The 21505-nt window shown below is 31.7% G+C and overlaps 1 protein-coding gene across 2 annotated transcripts in view; it reads right to left on the reverse strand.

The window, feature by feature from the left end:
• The window catches only part of TSG101 (tumor susceptibility gene 101), a 53553-nt gene that overhangs the window by 19989 nt on the left and 12059 nt on the right, over nucleotides 1–21505 (reverse strand). For both annotated transcript variants that reach the window (XM_035366877.2, XM_035366878.2), the window contains exons 4-7: nucleotides 20878–20943; nucleotides 15278–15441; nucleotides 14599–14731; nucleotides 2021–2131 (exon numbers count right to left, since the gene is read on the reverse strand). In XM_035366877.2, the coding sequence (XP_035222768.1) occupies nucleotides 2021–2131; nucleotides 14599–14731; nucleotides 15278–15441; nucleotides 20878–20943 (474 nt within the window). The remainder of the gene's footprint in view (nucleotides 1–2020; nucleotides 2132–14598; nucleotides 14732–15277; nucleotides 15442–20877; nucleotides 20944–21505) is intronic.

Consider the following 21505-nt stretch of genomic DNA (forward strand, 5'->3'; position numbering starts at 1 on the left):
TTGCATTTGTGGTGTTGCCATGGAAACAAATATTCCAGACTTCTTTATGATAATGCATGAATCTTCCAAATCAAAACAGAACACACCTCTTTATTGCCTTTTAATATTTACACCTTAATATCAGACCCCACTTTGCATTTAAAGTCAATTTAGGTTCTTTTAAGTCACCTTTACCTTCTATATTATACACTACATGACATTGAAAATGCAACACCAAGAAGGAGTGGCCCAAAAATTATGCAAATTTAAGTTTTCAGAAAATGCAGGGAATTCAGGGAATCTGTGTTCAGAAAATGCACATCATCGAGTTAAGTAAAGTGCAGCTTTCCAGTGCATGAAGAAGATATACGGGAAAGAATCTGCCAAATGTTAAATTTTTGTGATGTTATTTCTGCTAGGGAAATCATCATAGAAAATTTGTTCTTGTCTCAGAGAATGTGTGTAATAATAGTGAATACCAAATCATTGTCAACAGAGGTAGTTCCAGCAGACAGGCGATTTTATGAGGAGCATGGTTATCGGACTGAGAAGGGCAGGTTGGTCCGTATGGCAAATCTCAGCTGACACACACCTCGACACATTCACAGTGATGGTTGGAACTGTGGCGATGATTGTTGGAACAAGGAAATGTGGCCAGTTTGAGGGGTGCCAGTGTAGCCAGAGTGTAGCCATGGATCGATGCATCCGTTGACAATTGGTGGTGCATGCGCAAGCCACTTCTACATTCATTCTGCAGCATGTTCAAGACACCCTGGTATTTCCATATCAAACAAAACCATTTGTTGTTGATTGATGGATAGTAGCCTGCACTCATGTCATCCATTAAGAAGACTGCCATTGACCACAGGCAGCAACATCTGTAATGGTACCGGGCTCGAGAGATATGGGTGACGGAATGGCACAGGGCCTTGTCCTCAGATGAGACACGCTTCTGTTTCTCCAATGATAGTTGTCACATACGAGTGGGGCATTGATGTGGAGACAGGTCCAATCCAGCAGCAATTGTGGAATGCCCACTGCGCGACAAAACAGCATCATGGTTTAGGGCACAACTGTGCACGGTTCCAGGTCACCTCTACTTTGTATTCAGGGCACTATGATTGCCCAAAAATATGTGTATGATGTGCTATAGCGGTGACACTTCCCTACCTTCAGAGAGTGCCCAATGAACTTTATCAGCAGGATAATACCCGATCACACATTGCTCGCATCAGCCAACATGCTCTGCAAGGTGTACCGATGCTTCCCTGGCCACCGTTCTCTCCTGATCTCTCACCAATTGAACATATTTGAGATGTGATTGGATGCCATTTGCTGATCCTGCCATTGACATGTTCAGAAGATGAATTGTGGCAAATAGTTGATAGGAATTGAAGAGCCATTCCTCAAGACAACATCCGTAGTCTCACTGACTCTGTACCTAGACGAGTTGCTTCATGTAACAACGTCCAAGGTGGTCGGTCCTACAACCTAAAGAGCTGAACACTGTTTTCGCTCTGCATTATGCATAACATTTTGAAATAAAGATTACTTATTGTTTGTTGCTGTCTCTCTCTGATATCCGAATTTCATCACTTTCTGGCCACTCCTTCTTTATGCTGCATTTTCTATGTTGGGTAGTATATAACACATTGTTTTGTAAACCATACAGAGAATTCGTGCAGCAATATTTCTTGAAAAAACAAGAAAACAAATAGTTGTGTGACATGATTAAAATGGAAAAGTTACAGCAAGTCTAATAGCCCTTGATTTTAAAACGTATCTCACTTTAAGAGATGTTTATCAGGAAAAAAGGGCATCTTAAAATTAAAGAATTATAAGATACGAGTTAAAATTTTAAAATTTGAGAGCATTCATATCCACTATCAAATGACAGTAGTCAAAACAAAACATACTTGAAATAATTAATGCAAAGAATCTATGTTCAGAAAATAAAAATAATACCAATTCAAGTGATTTAAATTTAAACACAAGCATGATATTCAGAAACAGGCCTACTCTCACTGCAATTTGAACTAACCAGAGTAAGGAGGGTATGCTGTTGACACAGCAGGGTATGGAACAGGCCCACCACCTGGAACAGGAGGATACGGAGGGTATGTTGTGGCAACATTTGGCATAGGCATGAAACCTGAAATATCAAAAATTGAAAGATCAATAACTTGTCAGATAGTAAACTTAATTAAAGAACAAGTACACTTATATCTATCTATATAGAACATATCTTTTTGTTAATTTAGAAAAGGTGAAAAAAGTTAAGACATGATAAATATCTAATCTTGCTGGAACATTAAAATAGCATTTAATAAATTTTTAAATAGAAATAGTAGAATGTATTTGAAATGATACTTTAAAGCATGCTTAAATGCATATACAAAAATTACAATTACAAATAAGAAATAATCCAGAATTTCAATAGTTTTTTAACAAAAATAAATAGCTCATTACATTTTTCATTTATAGTGTGATCTATATCAAATTATGCTATTGAAATGAGCCTACAAATTTCCTCATATGCTGCAAAAATTCTACTTTCAACAACATAGCACATCTTAAACATTTAAACCTAATTTATCAAACCTGCTTTTTACATCTTCAAGAATTTTATTTGAGATGAAACCTAACTCGAAAGTCAACATCAAGACTACAACTTAAAACATTTTTCTGAATAACGATATAAAAAGGAAAAATGAAGTATAAAAGATCAGTACAGCACATAACAGAGCTAAGAAAACAATGTTGATGAAATCTAATTATAAATGACAGTATGATCTAATGATAAAGAAAATCTACTGATTAAATAAAAATTTATAACCAAACAAAAAAATTTACAATTTTTTTCTGTATTTTGATATTTTTCATAATGTTAATTATATAATATTTATTTTCCTTATATTTTCAGCTACTGTCTATTCATATAGTGTATTTTTTATAATATACTGGATTTTAAATTAGATTATTATTAATATTATAATAATCCAACATTTCTTACTACAAGCAGAAGGAACAAAAAGTATACATCATATTTTAATTTACATGAATATAAGCAGCTAAACAAAGCAAAAGTAACAAGGTGCAAGCAATGATAGTCTAATGTAAAAGAAATTTTAAAAAGCAAAGGACATTGTTCCAAAGTATATATTATATATGATGCATTAAATGTGTTGATTAACTTCAATATTTTTGCAAATTTTCATAAAAATTATGAATCATATTTATTATAAATTAACTATTTTAAATTATATGAATTAGATTGGATTTGAATATTTAGATTACTGACTAGTATTGGAATACTTAGCCCCCAGGCATTATCTGCCCAGAGGAAGAGATTCCATATGAAGAACTTTCTAAAGAAAATTGGGCTGCCTTTCACATGGAAATTCACAAAAACTTATGCAGCCAGCCCACTCACACAAATTACCAACGTTCAGTAGTTTTACCTCCTAGCAGCTGATAGGCTACATCAGTCAGATTATAAAAGAATAAAAAAAGAGATTTAAATTATTAAGAAATTTCCTGCTGTAAAATTGCTTTCCTTTTTTTAAATTACAGGATAATTAAAGAACTTGTGCTCTGCCAAACAGCTACACTTTGTGCAAGGCTGCATGGAGGTTAAACTAAAGATTTTATGTTTCATGCAGTGGCAACACTTGTCAAGTTTGGATAATAAATGCATGGTTCTTACAATGTAATAACACAAAAAGACTCCATTTAAGACACTTTAATGTCAAAATTTTCCATGAAGTAGTTTCATAATCTATTCAGAACAAACATTATATGTATGTATATGACTGTGTGTAACCAATTCTACCTTTAATGTTATTCGCAGTATCAATTTAGAAAATAACTCTTAATACAATAAGTCAGCAGAAAGAGTAGATAAGCATTTATTTTGCTGTTCTATCTCTCTACTTATGTCTGGGGTTTATGCTCAAAAATTCTTTTTTGTGTTACAAGAGTTTATAATAATATTTAAGAAAAAACTGCATTGGTACTGTTTAAAATGTTTTACAAAAGAAACATAAAAGATAATATGCAGAAAGATACATAATACAGAAAATTATGTGTGACATAATAATTTCATATAAAAACAAAAATGTCTACAATTAAAATTTTCAAGAGTCAAATAAAAAGATACAATTTTGTCATATTTAAGTGATTATTAAGGCAAATGAGATATCACTTTGATACTAATAGGATAAGTTCCTGGTCTAACAATAGACTAATAACAAGTCTATTTCTGCAATGTAGCACAGTATGTGGCAGCGGCAACAGTACATGCAAATAGGTAGCCACTCCAACAGTAGTGGGCCATTAATGTTCAATTCCAAGTCATGTTAAAGAACAGGTACGTCACGATTCTAATATATTTTATCTCTCAAGCATATGAAACTTGAGTCAGATATATGATATGTATGAATGATGTTTCTTAAGTTCTAAGACTTCAGGCACAGTTCCTCCCATCAGTATTACAATGCAGTTTTTCAGCATATTCCATATTTAATTTAATATACTTAGCCAGTAAAAAAAATTTTAAGCTGTCTCATTGAACTTTTTCAGTGTCTCCTCTCTCTCTCTCTCCTTATAGCATACTTAAACTTTTAACATACTCCACATTTAATTTAATATACTTAGCCAGTAAAAAATTAATTTTTTTTAGTCTCATAGAACTTTTTCAGTGTCTCCTCTCTCTCTTCTTATGGCATACTTAAACTTTCAAAGCAAACACCTCATAAAGGTTTTTTTAAAACGTGGAAACAAATACTGAACAATTTCTGAAGCTTTTAGACCCACTTTCAACAAAAAATTATTGCTCTTTGCATCTTCCATGGTTGCAAAAACAGTGTTAAAAAAAAATGTGCCTATATCAGTTAAATAACTGAATCAGACTACCATGGGACATTGGCATAAACATGTCAAGACATGTCTCTGACCGATATTATTGCCTATAAATTCTACAAACTGAATTGCAGTTCAATTCCTAGAACTATGGAAACATCCCATATATACATGTATATCAAGCATGACATAAAAAGCATGAGTAAGCCTCCTAGTACGTATATGGGTCGTTCAAATGAAAGTGATACTACAGTCAGTTTCAGAAATGGTTTAATGATATTAATATAAATTAGTATACAAAAGAAAGATGAAATACAGACATAACAGACAGGCTAGACACCTTGTAAGTTGAAACAAGTGTCCCAGCAGTCAATGACAAGATGGATACCTGGGTGAAGAAGCTCCGGGGTTGGTTGTGGAGCCAATTTTTCAACGGCAGCTTCGACATCATTATCATTGGCAAATCGACATCCCATCAGAGACTTCTTGAGTGTACCGAAGATGTAGTCACATGGCAAGAGGTCCGGGCTGTAAGGAGGGTGTTAAAGAACCTCCCAGCGGAATTACTGTAAAAATGTTTGGCATGCCACAGCCACATGAGGACAAGCATTATCATGCAAGAGGATAACCCTGAGTGACAGCATGCCACATCAGCGGTTTCTTGATATTCTGTCTCTGTTTCTGCAATGTAGCACAGTATGTGGCAGCAGTGACAGTACATGCCCATAGGTAGCCACTCCAACAGTAGTGGGCCATTCAGGTCAAAGAAGGATATTAGCATGAATTACCAGCTCTAGTGGATGTGTGAGGCTTTTTTGGGCATGGGGATGAAAAGTGTTGCCATTCCATGCTCATGCTTTTGGTGGCTGGATCAAAGTGATGGCATCATGTTTCATCAGTGGCAATAATACTTGAGAGGAATTGGTTCCCCATTTTGTGGTACCGCATAAGGTATTTTATGGAAACAGACATGCAATGAATCTTCTGCTCCTCTGTCAAATGTTTTGGCAACCACTGTGCACATACCTTGTGGTATCACAACCTTTCACGCAGTATTGTGTGCACTTACTATGCTCAAAGACAATTCATACATTATTTCTCAAGTGGTGATTCGCCGATTCATTTTCACGAGACGGTCCACATCTGCAACTGCTTCTTGGGTAATCACCACATGCACTTGGTCAGGTTATGGCCTGTTGTCAGTACTGCTTCTTCCACTACCAAAATCTGTATACCATCGGAATACCAATCTGCATTTCATACACAGTTTGCTTTCGATGAAAATTTCAGAAGCACTCGTAATTCCCGCTGTTAAAAATTGCACATTTCCATGATGCGAACAATGCCTTTTAATGTGCTCCAATGCTATCGCACATGCATCTGGCGAGATCTAACAACATCACATGCAATCCCAGAACTTTGTGCCCTCTACAGGTGCATGTGCAGTTATCTTTCTCTTCAAATGGCGGAGTTATTACAACAATCCCACTTTCATCTGAATGCCCCTTATATATTAGGTAAAAAAAAGTGGGGAACAAGTCAAATTCAGTGTATATCTACACATTGTGTTAAGCAATGGAAATACAAGTCATGTTTGCATTACGACAAGTTCAAACTTCCCCCCCCCCCAAAAAAATTACATATATAATATGTATCAAATGTTAAACAAAAAAAGAATAAAACAACAAAAGAATATATTAGACCTACTGTTCTATTGTTGCAAATGTGCTTTTCTCTCAATAGATATTGGTTATTGTACTCACAGTTTAGTCTCACTCAAATTTATAGCCATTCATTCATTTGAATTTCCCCATTACTTTTACTGCTTGTGCCTCAATAATTACAAATGCCTTTAAAAAGAAAAGTAAAGCTGATAATTTCATTAATAATAGTTTGAAATTAACAGACATAAAATTAACATTTCTATATTCTTTAGTTTGACAGAATGCTTCTTCAGCTTTCCAACAAAACATTTTATGTTAATTATTGACCTACTATGAAAACTAGAGAAGCCAGACAGAGTCACCTCATTCAGCTCTTAGCTAATAATGTTACCCAAAGATTAATTTTAAGCCAGTTTTTCAAGAATGTTAATCATTTAAAATGATTGCTTCTTATGAAACTTATAAAGTTTTATTAAAGCATTTATTTGAGACAAAATATTAATTCAACTCACTGAATGCATTAATGGAAAACTGTGCTTACAAAACCTTGTAAAGCCTATTTTTCGAGTCCTTGATTATTTGTATTTACTGTTAAGTTTATGGAAATTAAATATATTTATAAAAGTTAAAACATTTTTGCACTAATGAATATCACTCACTGGCATCTTGATATTGGGGAAAAAAAAGATCAAGCATATGATCCAAGTGCAGTGAGTTCACATATCAATCATTTTTATTTCTAAGTACACCATGCATTGTTAAAAATTAAATCACAAGGCAAATAATTAATCATACGCAATACACTCTAAAGCTTTAGCCTAACAGTTGCAAAAAACGATGGCAAGAATAGCCCTATCTGCTACTCATATCAAAATTTTTGTCACATAGCATGTAATTTATTTTTTAGGAGCAAACACACACTAATTTGATTAGTAGAACATTTATTATGACTTAAGGTAGCAAAAATCAAATAAAAAAATTCAGTGCCTGTGAAAAACTGTGCAAATGAAGGAAGACAGCAACAGAAATAACAGAGAGCACAGTTGCACTGTGAAAAAGAGTAACTGTTTGAAAATCTTTTCATAAGAAGTGTAAGGAAAATGTGCTGGCACACTGTATATTTGTTATATTTCCTAAATATCACTTACACAGTTTTCCATGATGAATGGTAATCACTCCTGTAGCCATGTATCAATTAAATGATGCAAAAGGAGATAAAATAAGTTTTAAAAATATTTAAGCAATAAAAGAAACGCAGTTGCAACTTAAATACAATTTTTCTCAGACTGGTATGATTTAAATATCAGTTATAAAAAATATAAAGCTTGCAAAGTGAATAAAACAAATTACTCGCATAATTTACTCAAAAGCTTTAATAAAAAATTATCCATAAAAGAAAAGATAATATACTACACACATAATATAATTTATTACAGAACTCTGAAGAATACTTTAATACTTTCTGTCCTATCAAACAAAGCCTTAATTCACAATATACGATATGTATATAAGCATGGTCTCTCCTGCACCCTCCCAAAAAGAGACTTTGCATTTCATGTGAAAAATAAAATTGACTTATAAAAAGCTAACATTTTACAAGCTTATTACGGCTAATTTTATTGTTCAAATTTGAGTTGAAATTATGAAACATTTGCTACATTAACGATAAAAACACACACTTCCTAAAGCATTAATAAAAATTCAGATACAAAATACTATGAATCAAAAAAATTAAATACCATCAAAAGTCTTTAATCCGGACATCCATAATCCAGAATGATCTATAATCTGGACCTCAAAGCTGCAAACTTTCTGCACATGCGTCAACGCATATTGCGTTCATGCATTCGCATAATACTGCGCATATGCGTCTACGCATGCGCATAATATGTTTATGCATGTGCGTTTAATGTATAACGGACGGTATAAGCTAAGCTAAAATTATCTAATTATCTATTTCAGTTAATGTTGCAGCTTGTGTTGTTCCTTAGTCTTCTAATTGGATCCGGCTTATTATTTTTTGCAGACTGTTAGAGCAATTTTATAAAAGTAAGCTTGAACTTTCGATTTCAAAAAGAATTTCCGATTCTGGAGCTACCAAAGGATCTATAAAACGAAAGCATGTTTCGATGTCCATCAAACAAAAAGGGGAATTGCTGCAAAAAAATGGATAAAGGCATATCCTTTGATTCTCTAATCATTCCAAAATATGTTTATCAATTTCATGCTGCTCTGCGAGGGGGGGACGTCACGGTGCGCAATGAACTAGAAGTTGATCTGGCAGCACTATCCTATCTTCAGGACAGATGTTTTTATTTTATTCGGCTTATAATTCCTTACTAAATGTAGTATTTCATCTCAATGTACTCCGTCTTTGATATGATTGAAAGCGTCTTTGATATGATTCCTCATCATTATAAATATCACGAACACATATCAAATAGTTTTCTGGTTGCAATTTTCTAATGTCGACTATGTGTAATGTATGCTTTACGAATGCGTGCGTTGAAAGAAATGTTTAATAAAGTAAACAAATAAATAAAAAGCTTTTTTTTTTTTTTTTTTGTAAATTTTGATACCTTTTAGATCATAATTGCTCTTTGTTTCATAAATTACGGTTTCATATTTTTCATTTTATAATTTCTGCATGCCATCTTACCAGATTGAAACTGATGATCTATAATCCGGAAAAACCGATAATCCGGAATCGCCGAAGTCCCGACGAGTCCGGATTAAAGACTTTTGACTTCATAATAAATACTAATGCATAACATTTTGATGAATATAAAATACTTTACAGAAGCAAATAAAATACCGTATAAAATACCGCAGTATAAGTTGATACTGCGTATAAGTCAATCCCCCTTTTCTGAAATCGATCGAGAAACGTCGAAAAAATTTTTTTTAAGTCGATACTGTGTATAAGTTGACCCCCCCCCCACACACACACACTTCGACATGAAAAATTCGTAGAAAATAATAAACCCGCGTATAAGTCAATCCTCCACTTCTGAAATCGATCGAGAAACGTCGAAAATTTTTTTTTAAGTACTACATTTATTCAAAATCATCTGAGAAAGAAAAGTAAATATACGATAAAAAATACCTTGGTAAATAAACAAAATCAAAATCCTTCAACGTCCGATTCATGGTCAGATTCGCCAAACATTTCATAGAACTCATAGTAGAATAGAACATAGCAAAAGCGTCCCCAACATATCCATTCGCGTACATAAAATCTATCTGCATTTTCCCTTTTTAAAAGTTAAAAGAAATATTCAAAACTGTTCAGTTATTGCGTGGGCTATTTTTTTAAATTTTGACGTGTATGCCTGTTAACAAAAGTATTTCATGAATGAACAATAACTATCATAAAGACTTATACCTACATAAAAGCTATCTGCATTTCTCTTTTCTTGGCGTGTTGGCGAAACTTTTTTATTGCTCGATATTGATCAGTTGTTCGGGGGCCGAAAATTCTTTGGTTTAATCGAAACTTACTCTAGTTGAAGTATGAAACTCTGTGATTAGTTCGTCACATAATTTAAGTCATGAAATTACTTCAAGTAAGTGACTTATTTGATAAGTCATCCAATTTGAGTGTGGGAAGAAAACAACTGCATTATATAAAGAAATTTTTGAACTTCCGATTCTTTTAATTTTTTATGGCCCCGCGTACAAGTCGACCCCCCACTTTGAAGTCTTTTTTTTTTGTCCAAAATATCTCGACTTATACGCGGGTATATACGGTATATTCTTAGCAAATGAAATGTTGCTAAGAATGTTGCATATATAACCTTTGTGGTCGACTTCAGCGGAAACAAATTTGTGCTACACACAAGGAAAAACAAGAAATATCATTTGGCCGAAAGAACAGGTTATGAGACAAATGAATTATTCTGCAAATTTAGCCATTTAGTCACTGGTCAGCCATATGAAAATGTTTGGTGATCAAGAAAAATTTTATGAATCATCAAATGAAACAACACAGTATTATTCACAGGCAGGCTAACTCTTCAATAAGAAATGGTGGAAGTGGGGGGGGGGGGAATCTTAAAAAAAAATTCAAAATAGTCCTGTGACACCAGTTAACCGCATAAACAACTGCCGGTATATGCCAACAAATTCTTTTGCATTCAAACCCACCCTTAGAGAAGCACTGCTACTTTATCACACAAACAATGCAGGAATTTACCAACAAATTCTTTTGCATTCAAACCAACATGCATTTAAAGAAATAGTTAACATTGTTCTTTTCCTATTTTTTTCTTTGAGAAATACAGAAGTCTGATAATCTTTCCTAGATATTGTTAACGTAACACCAATTTTATTTTATACGTCAGATTTCATCATCTGATTTACTATCATTAGGAGACAAAACAAAATTCTGCAAGTGATTAATCATTAATATTTAACAATATTCTCTCTTTCACAAAAGAACATAAAGCTTAAAATGCAATCAATTACAGCTTCCAGGAGCACAAAAATTCTGAAGATTTTAAACAATGATAATTATAACTTAAGTATATATCATCAGAAAGAGAAAGTTATATTTAACAATTATTTAACCAAAAAATGTATCAATGAAAATTCAAATGAACACAAAATCTTGTCAAGTGTATGCACACAAAAAAAAGTAAATGCACTGTCTTCAATAAGCTAAGAAAAGTATATGCACTAAAGTATGTAAAGTATATGCACTGTCTTCAATAAGCTAAGAAATAAAATACTTTTCCGTCTACAGTAGCAACTTCCAAACTGCGAATTGAGAGGCCATTCTTAGAAGGTCATGAAAAGTTTTAAAGCACTCTTTTCTTGTTATATTACTACATATATCTGCCAGTGATAATTAATTAATTTTAAACACCAATTAACTGCTGATAATTGCTATGTTTGCTTATTATTGCAATACTTTTTAAAATTCTTCACCTGAATAATTACTACAATAGAAGTCCAGAAATCCTCAAAGCTTGGGACCAGAGGTTGTGTGGATTTTAGGATTTTGCGGATTTCAAGACAGAAAAGATAAATCATAATATTGTCTCCATCTTTTGAAGACTTTGCACTTTTTGCATTATCGTCAATGCAACGTGTTTACATTTTTCAACATTGCAAGCAGTAAAATCATGAGTGTGTTTCTTATCTGTAGTTGTATTAAAAAGGGCTGAAATTAAAAATATTCTTAATTTATCCACAAAATACATGGATAAAAAGAAAGGCAGCACTAAATAATCTCCTGAAATAACAAAGATCAGAAAATACAACAATGTGAGTCGTGAACTTGAAAGAAGAGTTGAGTGAATCGTCTGCTTTCTTACCTCGATGCAGATCAGAGGAGAAAAAACTTTTATCATGATGTCAATAATTTGGTATTTCCGTTACGACTCATTATTATTCGGTAAGTATTTTTTCTTCGATATTTCGTACTCAATGTTGCGGTTTCCGGAACCTATAACCCGAATGTTTATATTTTGAGATGCAACGCGGATTTCAGGAGTTGGCAGATTTCAGGTCGGCGGATTTTTGGTATTTGATTGTATATATATATATATATATGCTTGTGACAAATTACAGCTGTTATGTATGTGGTTGCAAGACTATACTTGAGAAACAATACTCCACAGCATAAAAAAATTGGTGCGCATAAACACATTTCTGAACTGAAGCTCCTGATTTCAGAACTGAAACACTACAAATGATAAAAACTTCTACATTTTAACCAGTGCAAATACAACCTTTCCTAGCATTCTATCAAAACACTTAGAATCACTCAAAAGGGATATTAATAAGCTGCAATTTGAAGGACACATGAGTGTTCTCTCTTTGTCAGAAAGGGGGAATTGCTACCAAAAGAGGGAAAGTCCTCGTGCTATCGGGTGATTCTGTCATCAGTTGTTTTACATGCTCCAGTTCATATTCACAGAAATAAATGCTAAAAATTCCAATTGATTTGGAACCCGGAAACTAAGAACACTTAATTTTTTTCATATTCTATGAATTTTATGGGAACATCGCTTGCTTTGTTGCTCACTTTGAACAATAAGGTCACTAAAAATCATAGAACCATATTTTTAACCAAAAGCATTCATTTTGCAGTAGAAAAATGGTCAACAAGTTTCCACCCTATTTGAGCAGGATCTCCCCAGATCCATCTGTGATTTGTGTTCATTGTGTGTGATGTTACGTGTATTTGTGTGTTGAGATGACATTTGTGAATATTGTGTTCTTTCATACACAATTTTATTTTCTAAAATAAATTCCATTTTTTTAACACATATAACAATACATATAGATTTAAATCAAAAAGAATTGTAATAATTATTAATTACAGTACAATTATTTAAATAACTATAATATTAATTTCTTATATTATTATTATAACTAATCATTAAGAATTTTTTTTTTAAAAGCTCAAAGACGAAAAAGATATATATAATAATTATTAATTACAGTATCATTACACTGATTTTTTATTATTGTAAAATTATTATAATAGAATTCATTGGAATGATACTGTAATAAAGAACATTATACAATAAAACATAATTAAATATTTATAACAATAATTCTTATATAATAATAGTTCTTTATTACATTTTATCATAAAATTATCAATCTCTTGCAAAGTTAAGCTTCAAAAGCACTCGTATTCTAAGCAATAAATAAATACACAATATTAAACATAATGTAACGAAACAATTAATTACGAATGATGATCAGTGTATCATCTCAGATTACTTAAAAGTAATTTTCTGCCTTTAAAAGTTAATTATCTCTGAACACTGTGAAACTAAAGAGCAGAAGAATAAGGATGCAAAAAATCTCTACTGCATGATTCATGCCCATCCACACTATTTTGTGAATAAACGGTGTGAATATTTGTAATTATGGTTGCAACTGCCATGGTCAAACTGTACCTTACTTACTTAGGATAATGACAATAATTAGAATTGTGAACAATTAGATGGAAGGTTACATCACAGGCTGAGATGACCAATGAGTTACTCACAATGTCATTAGTTTATGGAATTAAGTTAGTTACTTAGTCTAAAATTTCAAGAAAGCAGCCCTCAGTTGCTACAACTACCAGGAGTTGCTCTTACATTTTTTTGCCTGTGTATGTACTTTGCTTACTGAAATGTCTGATAAACTGACTGATAATTGATAGCATGGCAAAGAAATGTTAAGTTTACATTCACACCAGTAGTAGGCAAATCTCATAATAAATTTTTTTTTTTTTTTTTTTTTTTTTTTTTTTTTTTTTTCATGAAAAGCACTTGCTGTCATTTTATCCTTTAATACAAATTTTGAAAAACTTCCTAACTGTTTCAGCAACACTAGAAGAACAATTATTCTAAAGCACATTAAATTATGTACTATCAACATCTGCTAATTTTTACTTTTATATCTTGTGTATCTTAATAGTTTGATCTAAAATGCATTTGTTCCCAATTTTTACAGAGCAACAAATTTACAATACTGAATACAAAACATGGTTTACATATGCTAGCATTCAGTTTATGTGCTTATCTAATCAGATATTCAATCCTTGGTTGAAACCCAACAACAAATATTAAACACTTAGACAAAAACATCTATTTTGAAAATTTTGAACAGCAAAATTGTGGGATAGTTATATAAACACAGAAAGCATACAATTGAGAATTTAAGTTCCTAAAAACAGCATCTTTTTGAAAATATAATGTGAAAGCAATTAAAAAAGTTAGAGCTGTGTCACCTATAAATGCATTTGTTTATATTTTCTTCGGAGAAAAAATAAAATTATGCATTTGGTTTTAAAGAGAGCACTTAAGCACTTTCATTTGAAGAAAAGAGGAATAAGTTCATAGACATATAGCTTGAGCATTACATAAGTTCACAACAGCTTTTCATTGGTGGATAGTTAATTAAAAGAGAATTTTATGCTACACAGAAATATGCTTGATTTATTTATTCCTTATTTTTCCTTCATACTAAAATTTTTACTTTAAGCATAGGCTTTATAACTTTTTGTATCATTACAATGAGGGCTTATGTACCATATGTATATAAAATACGCATATTAAATTTGATAATAAATGCAGCTCATGCTTACTTGCTGGATCAGTAGGATATGGGGTAGAAGTATAGGGAGTAGAATTTTGAATTTTTGGTTTGCTATACACAGGTGGTTGTTCCCCAAATACAATAATCATAACTTGAATAACTCCAAGTAAATCTGAAGCATCCTAAAAATGTAAAAAGAATTTAGAAAATATCTTTTCACAAGAAAAAAAATGAATTTAATTAAATACAAATTTAATTAAATAATTCTTTGCACCATTGTTGCAAGGAATGAAATTTAAATTTAAACAAATTAAATTTTAATTTTAACAAACACGTATAAAAGTAAAAAAGCAAATTTAAAGCCAAAATTAAAAAAAGCAAATTTAAAGCTAAAAAAATTTAAAGCTAAAAATATATATAAAAAATGTGTAAACATAAAAGATTTAAAAAGATTTAACTCTCGAACTAATCTACAATATCATTTAAATTCAGAAGCATAAGCAAATCAAGTGCAAAACCATTATATGAAAATAAATTCACTAATTTAGCAAATTAAAATAATATAATAAATGATACTGTAGATTAGTTCGAGAATTAAATCTTTTTAAATATTTTTTTAGCTTTAAATTTGCTTTTTTACTTTTATACGTGTTTCTTAAAATTTAAATTGTTTAAATTTATCTTTTCACAATATACATTTTACGATAAGACAGCTTAAACACACTTACAGGTTTCCAATTATGTAAGTATGGCAAATATATCCGTCCATTTGTGTCAACATGACGAGATGCTTTTATTTGCATATCTGAAGTAGGCTTTACATAACACATAGGGGAATTATAAGGGTAGGAATCAAGAAGCCATACACACACAGGTATATGATAGTATGTGCCTAAAAAAGACAAAGAAATGATTAAACATATAAATATTACTGGCTTGACTGTGGAGAGTATATGCTTATATGTGAAAAATGTTTTAAAAAAGGGAGGAGTTAATAATATGCAGTTTTATGTATTAAATGGATATTTTTAAAATAGTAACCCACCCACCCTCAAAATCCCAGCTAAAAATATGATAGTACGTTGTAATAACATAGCACTAAACAAAAAGCACAGTGGAGAAATAATAAAGTTACTACGTTGGTATATGCCTAAGAATGCCACTTTCAAATACTGGTATATGCTGCTTTCAATCCTAATGTAACAATATACAGTCAAAAGTCTTTAACCCGGACGTCCATAATCCGGAATGATCTATAATCCGGACCTCAAAGCTACAAACTTTCTGCACATGTGTAAAAGCATAATGCATATACGCATGTGCATAATACCTTTGTGCATGCGCATATGCATTTATGCATGTGCGTTTAATGTATAACGGACGATAAAAGCTAAGCTAAAATTATCTAATTATTTATTTCAGTTAATGTTGCAGATTGCATTGTTCCTTAATCTTCTAATTGGATCCGGCTTATTAGTTTTTGCAGACATATAGAGCAATTTTATAAAAGTAAGCTTGAACTTTCGATTATGTGAAAAAGGATTTCCGATTTTGGAGCTGCCAAAGGATCTACATAGCAAAAGCATGTTTCGATGTCCATCAAACAAAAAGTGGAATTGCTGCAAAAAATGGATAAAGGCATATCCTTTGTTTCTCTAACCATTCCAAAATCTGTTTATCAATTTCACGCTGCTCTGCAGGGGGAGGAACGTCGCGACGCGCAATGAACTGGAAGTTTATCTGTAAGCACTATACCTTCAGGGCAGATGTTTTTATTTCATTCGGCTTATAATTTATTAAATGTAGTATTTCATCTCGATGTACTCCGTCTTTGATACGATTTAAATCATATTCCTCGTCATTATAAATATCATGAATACACATCAAATTGTTTTCTGGTTGCAATTTTCTAATTTCGACTATGCGAAATGTATGCTTTACGCATGCGCGCGTTGAAAGAAATGTTTAATAAAGTAAACAAATAAATATTAAGCTTTTTTTCCGTAAATTTTGATACCCTTTAGATCATAATTGCTCCTTATTTCATAAATTACGTTATCATATTTTTAATTTTATAATTTCTGCATGCCATTTTACCAGATTTAAACTGATGATCTATAATCCGGAAAAATGGATAATCCGGAATCGCCGAAGTCCCAACGAGTCCGGATTAAGGACTTTTGACTGTATAATTAATCAATACAACATTAATTGTCATAAAAGACTACAAACAGTTAGAATACAATACACAGGGTTGTTTAAGATAGTTTACTGGTCTGAAACACCTGTATTTTTTAAGCTCACAGACATAAAATGATGATTACTGATATATCAGATAAAAGAAAATATACTCAGTTCCCACTTAAATTCCAATCTATGTAGTTTTCAATGATTAACACTAAAAGCAAGCATATCAGGATAAATATACAGCAAATAAATATAAATAAGTTATTGCTAAGTTATTGCAGAGTAATTTCAATTCAAAATGACTGTGAGCTGTAAAGATGCTGAAATAGTGGCAATGATAATGCAGATTTGCCCTAAAGGTTTGGTTTGGTTTATTTAATTATGGCAAAGCACACTAGGGCTATCTGCTTAAGGGAAGGGATGCCTTCGTGGAAGACTTTTTAATGGAACTGACTCGTATACACGTTACACATGGGAAAAACCACGAAAATGCCCATGCAGCCAGCCCGTTCGTGGGATTCGAACCTCGGACCGAACTACCAGTGTTCAGCGACTTTACCGCTTGGCCGCTGGTGGGCTACTTATTTTTGTTTTGGCATTTTGCATTAGTTCACTATAAATGTCCACTTTTCAAATTGTTGCCATCAAATATTATCGCCCTGCATTATAGTTAAAGAAATTAAATAATGAAGAATCTGCATAAATGTATGTATATTTCTCGCACTGTGATAAATCAATGGTACCTAGAGCCATTGAATTTTGAATAACATAATCCTCCACCGAAAATGGGCATCCCGAATTTGGTTTTATTATCAAACTCAATGATTTAAAAGCTAGCAATGGCAACACTCTACAGGGGATGAAAGAAACCTTTTTATCTCCAGTGCACAGAACTGTGTATAAAATTTTTTTAAGATATAATCATTTTGTGATATTGCTGTTGAACTGAATTTTATGGTTTAAGTGCGAGGAACGTGATATTTAATAAATAAAGGTAACACACAAGACGAGAAAAAAACACCCCTTTGGACGTAATTCAGATTTTCTTTTTAAATCTGTTAATTCATCAGATCTATGCTTTCTTCCACCTTGTCCCAAGGATGATGGTTAACATTTGCCATCTGGCATCATGGCAGCATCTTGACATTTATTGTGAAATATAATATAAAAGAGAAACTAAGGCAGAAATAAATAATAAGGCCCTCTGACTGTGCCATTTCGGTATTATAACGTCTATTTTTTGTTGAAATTTTCTCCTTGCCTAAACAATTCTTATGTTTGCTAGCCATGATTTTACATTTGATCATACTTCTTTAGCTATTATTAAGAAAATTGTTACAGCTTTAAAAAAGTATTTAACATTTTAGTGCATTTGTAATGGAGACTGGGCAATTATTATCTTTTTTTTTTTTTTTTTTTTTCCCCTCTTTCCTTTCTTTTCTTTGGGGGGGGGGAATGGGCAGATACTTTCTAATTATCCACACCCCAATAAAAAGTCATGAAGAAACATTCAGGAGGCAAAGCAATATATCAGCAAAAAGCATTTATGCAACACTGTATACATGGAGAGAACAGCAGTACAAAAAGATACTCAGGTATGTGCAGTGCATATGCGTGTTTGATCAGTGCCCAAAATCAAAATTCTATGATGCTGGAGCTTATTTGATAGTCTGCTCTTTTATGTGAAAACAGATCACTGGGTACATGGGAAGAACAACAGTACAAAAGGTACATGCTGTACTACAGATGTTTCTTGTCATTTTAAATTTATTGATTGACTGCTTTGGCATAGAACTCAGTGCGGCACCATCTTGAAAATGGCTGTTGTCTTTAATGTATTAGCTTGATGAAAAATTAGTCACCAATGAGTCCACAAATGCTCTCCAAAGTTGCCAATGAGATTGTGATGTTTGGGTGAGGGTGCGGAAAATCAGAAAATAACTTTTTTAACATTCTTATTTTATTTTATATTTTTTAACATATACAGTATATAGTTTACACAGTTTGAAATTAGAAATATAACTGATTAAAAAAATTATCAAAAAACAGTTAATTATGTTAGAGATTCAGAATAAGCTTTATTTAAATGATTTTCTTCACAATATTCGATGATACAAATGGCAAAAATCTGTGACTATTAGTTTTATCAATAAGTGAAAATACATGCAAAAATAAATAAAATGCACTAATAATAATACCAATTTCAAAATAAACTAATTTAAATCGAATTGTGAAAAACCATTCTGAGGTACAAATTTTCACCGTATGAGAAATATGTAGTACACTTCTTGAACTATATGTTCAATGTTTCTACTACTAAATATACTATATGTTCTAAGGCATATTTTTCTTTGAGCTAAGTGATTAACTTATACAGATACAATCTCTATTTTACTACTATGTATACTTATTTTAGTCTTTATTATTATGCATACTTATTTTAGTCTCAAAATAAAGATGTCCTTAAGTTAACGAAAAACTACTCGGTTCCTAAAATTCTAATCAGTTATATAGATCAAAATTTTATTATTGCCCAGAATAAAAAATTTAACTACACTTAATTTCACTAACTGCAAAATATAACCAGATTATTCAAAAACTTTTTAGTAAAAAATTACATCAATATTTTGCTAAAAATTCAACTTTTGTTTAATTTTTCATGGAAATGATTATAAGCATTTAAATTAAAATTTCTGCATAGAATATGAATGTAGTTTAGTAAATAATGCTTATCAAAACTACCGTTCAAGTTATTTCACCTTTCAGAACAAAGAGTAAGGTAAAGAAAGTCTCAAATACACCAAAACAAACACACTTTAAAAGACTAAAAATGGGAAGAATATTTATGCTCAGATTTTTTTGGTTTATAAAACTATACTATCCATACCAAGAACTGAATGACAAATGAAATGAAATGAAAATTTGACAAATGAAACAAATGAAAATTTGATTTCAGCGCATTTATAATTGATGCTTTTTACACATGTACAGTAGAATTCCAGAAATTTGCAAAGCTTGGGACCAGAGGTTGTGCGGATTTTAGGATTTTGTGGATTTCAGGACAGAAAAGATAAATTATAATATTCAGACTAAAAGTGCAAAATAAATAAGGCATATTAGATACATTTAATTAAATTATTATATATATTATTGCAATAACTTATTATATGAATTATTATTACATATATAAATTGATTATGTTATTCATTGTATTATATATACACAGCATCGAGGTTTGCCAATTTCGGCTCATGCAATGATTTCCCGTTTCGGTTTCCGGTGTTAGAATCACAGTTGCTGTAAAATTTCAACAGCTTTTCTTTATTTTTCCGTATATCATACACAACTGTATCACAATTCCATATGATTCTGCTATAAACCGAGGAGTAGCACCTATCTCTATCTTTTGCAGAATTTGCACTTTTTGCATTACCGTCAATGCAAAGTGTTTACGTTTTTCAATGTTGCAAGCAGTAAAATGAGTGCATTTCTAATCTGTAGTTGTATTAAAAAGGGCTGGAATTAAAAATATTCTTAATTTATCCACAAAATATCCGGATAAAAAAAAAAAGGCAGCACTAAATAATCTTGTGAAATAACAAAGCTCAGAAAATACAACAATGTGAGTTGTGAACTTGAAAGAAGAGTTGAGTGAATCCTCTGCTTTCTTACCTCGATGCAGATCAGAGGAGAAAAAACTTTTATCATGATGTCAATAATTTGGTATTTCCGTTACGACTCATTATTATTCAGTAATTATGATGTCATTATTCGGTAAGTATTTTTTCTTCGATATTTCGTACTCAGTGTTATGGTTTCCGGAACCTATAAACTAAATGTTTATATTTTGAGAGGGAACACAGATTTCATGAGTTGGCGGATTTCAGGTCCGCAAATTTTCGGTATTTGACTGTATTAAAAAAAGGACACACAATAATAAAAATTTAGCTAAAATGAAAATTGTAATGATCATATTAAAAAGGGTTCGATACTTATAACCTTAATATACTCATATTAAAAAAATTAAAAGTCAAGGGAGAAATTTCAGTTAAGAATTGCATGTAACTAAGCAAAATTAAAAACAAAATTTATGCTTAGATACTGTAATAAGTATATCACTCAATTACAAAGTTTGCTTTACCTTTATACATCACTGGAATTGTGCCATCGAGGCAAGCTAATTCTTGTCTACTTCCATCATTAAAAACTGTAATGGAAACAATGCATTAATTTTACAAAGTAAACACTACATTATAACATTTTAAAGTTTTAAATCTTAAAAAACATATTATAGTTGCAGTGACCAAAATGCAAAAATAAATTCTGTAAATTACAAAATAAAAGTTTGAAATTAATACTACTGTAATCTTTGACAACATATTTTCATGTTTTAATGATTCCCACATAACAGAAGTAATATTTATGAGCAGTAGCACATGTTCAAACGTAATACCACAAATAAGAAATTATTCCAATTTTATAAAAAGGTTATCATAAAATAATCATACATAATGGAAAGCTAGTAAATACAAGACTTCTATAGAAATAACAAGACATAAATGCAAGACTTCCATGAAATTATCACCACAGTAACAGAGTTCAAATGATTTTTAACCCGTAAATGGGGAGGTGCGTAACTGGGGAAGTGTGGTCTCTAGACTGCTACAGGTGTTGTTCTTATCACCCCTATTCTATATTTAGTCTGATTGAGTGGATCATCCTGCTAGCTTCTCCTTTTGTGACTTTGATAATTCTCACATATTGGCTAA

The sequence above is a fragment of the Stegodyphus dumicola genome, chromosome 1, assembly GCF_044657685.1.
Source record: "Stegodyphus dumicola isolate Sdum_Otavi_A_Nest chromosome 1, ASM4465768v1".
NCBI lineage: Eukaryota > Metazoa > Arthropoda > Arachnida > Araneae > Eresidae > Stegodyphus > Stegodyphus dumicola.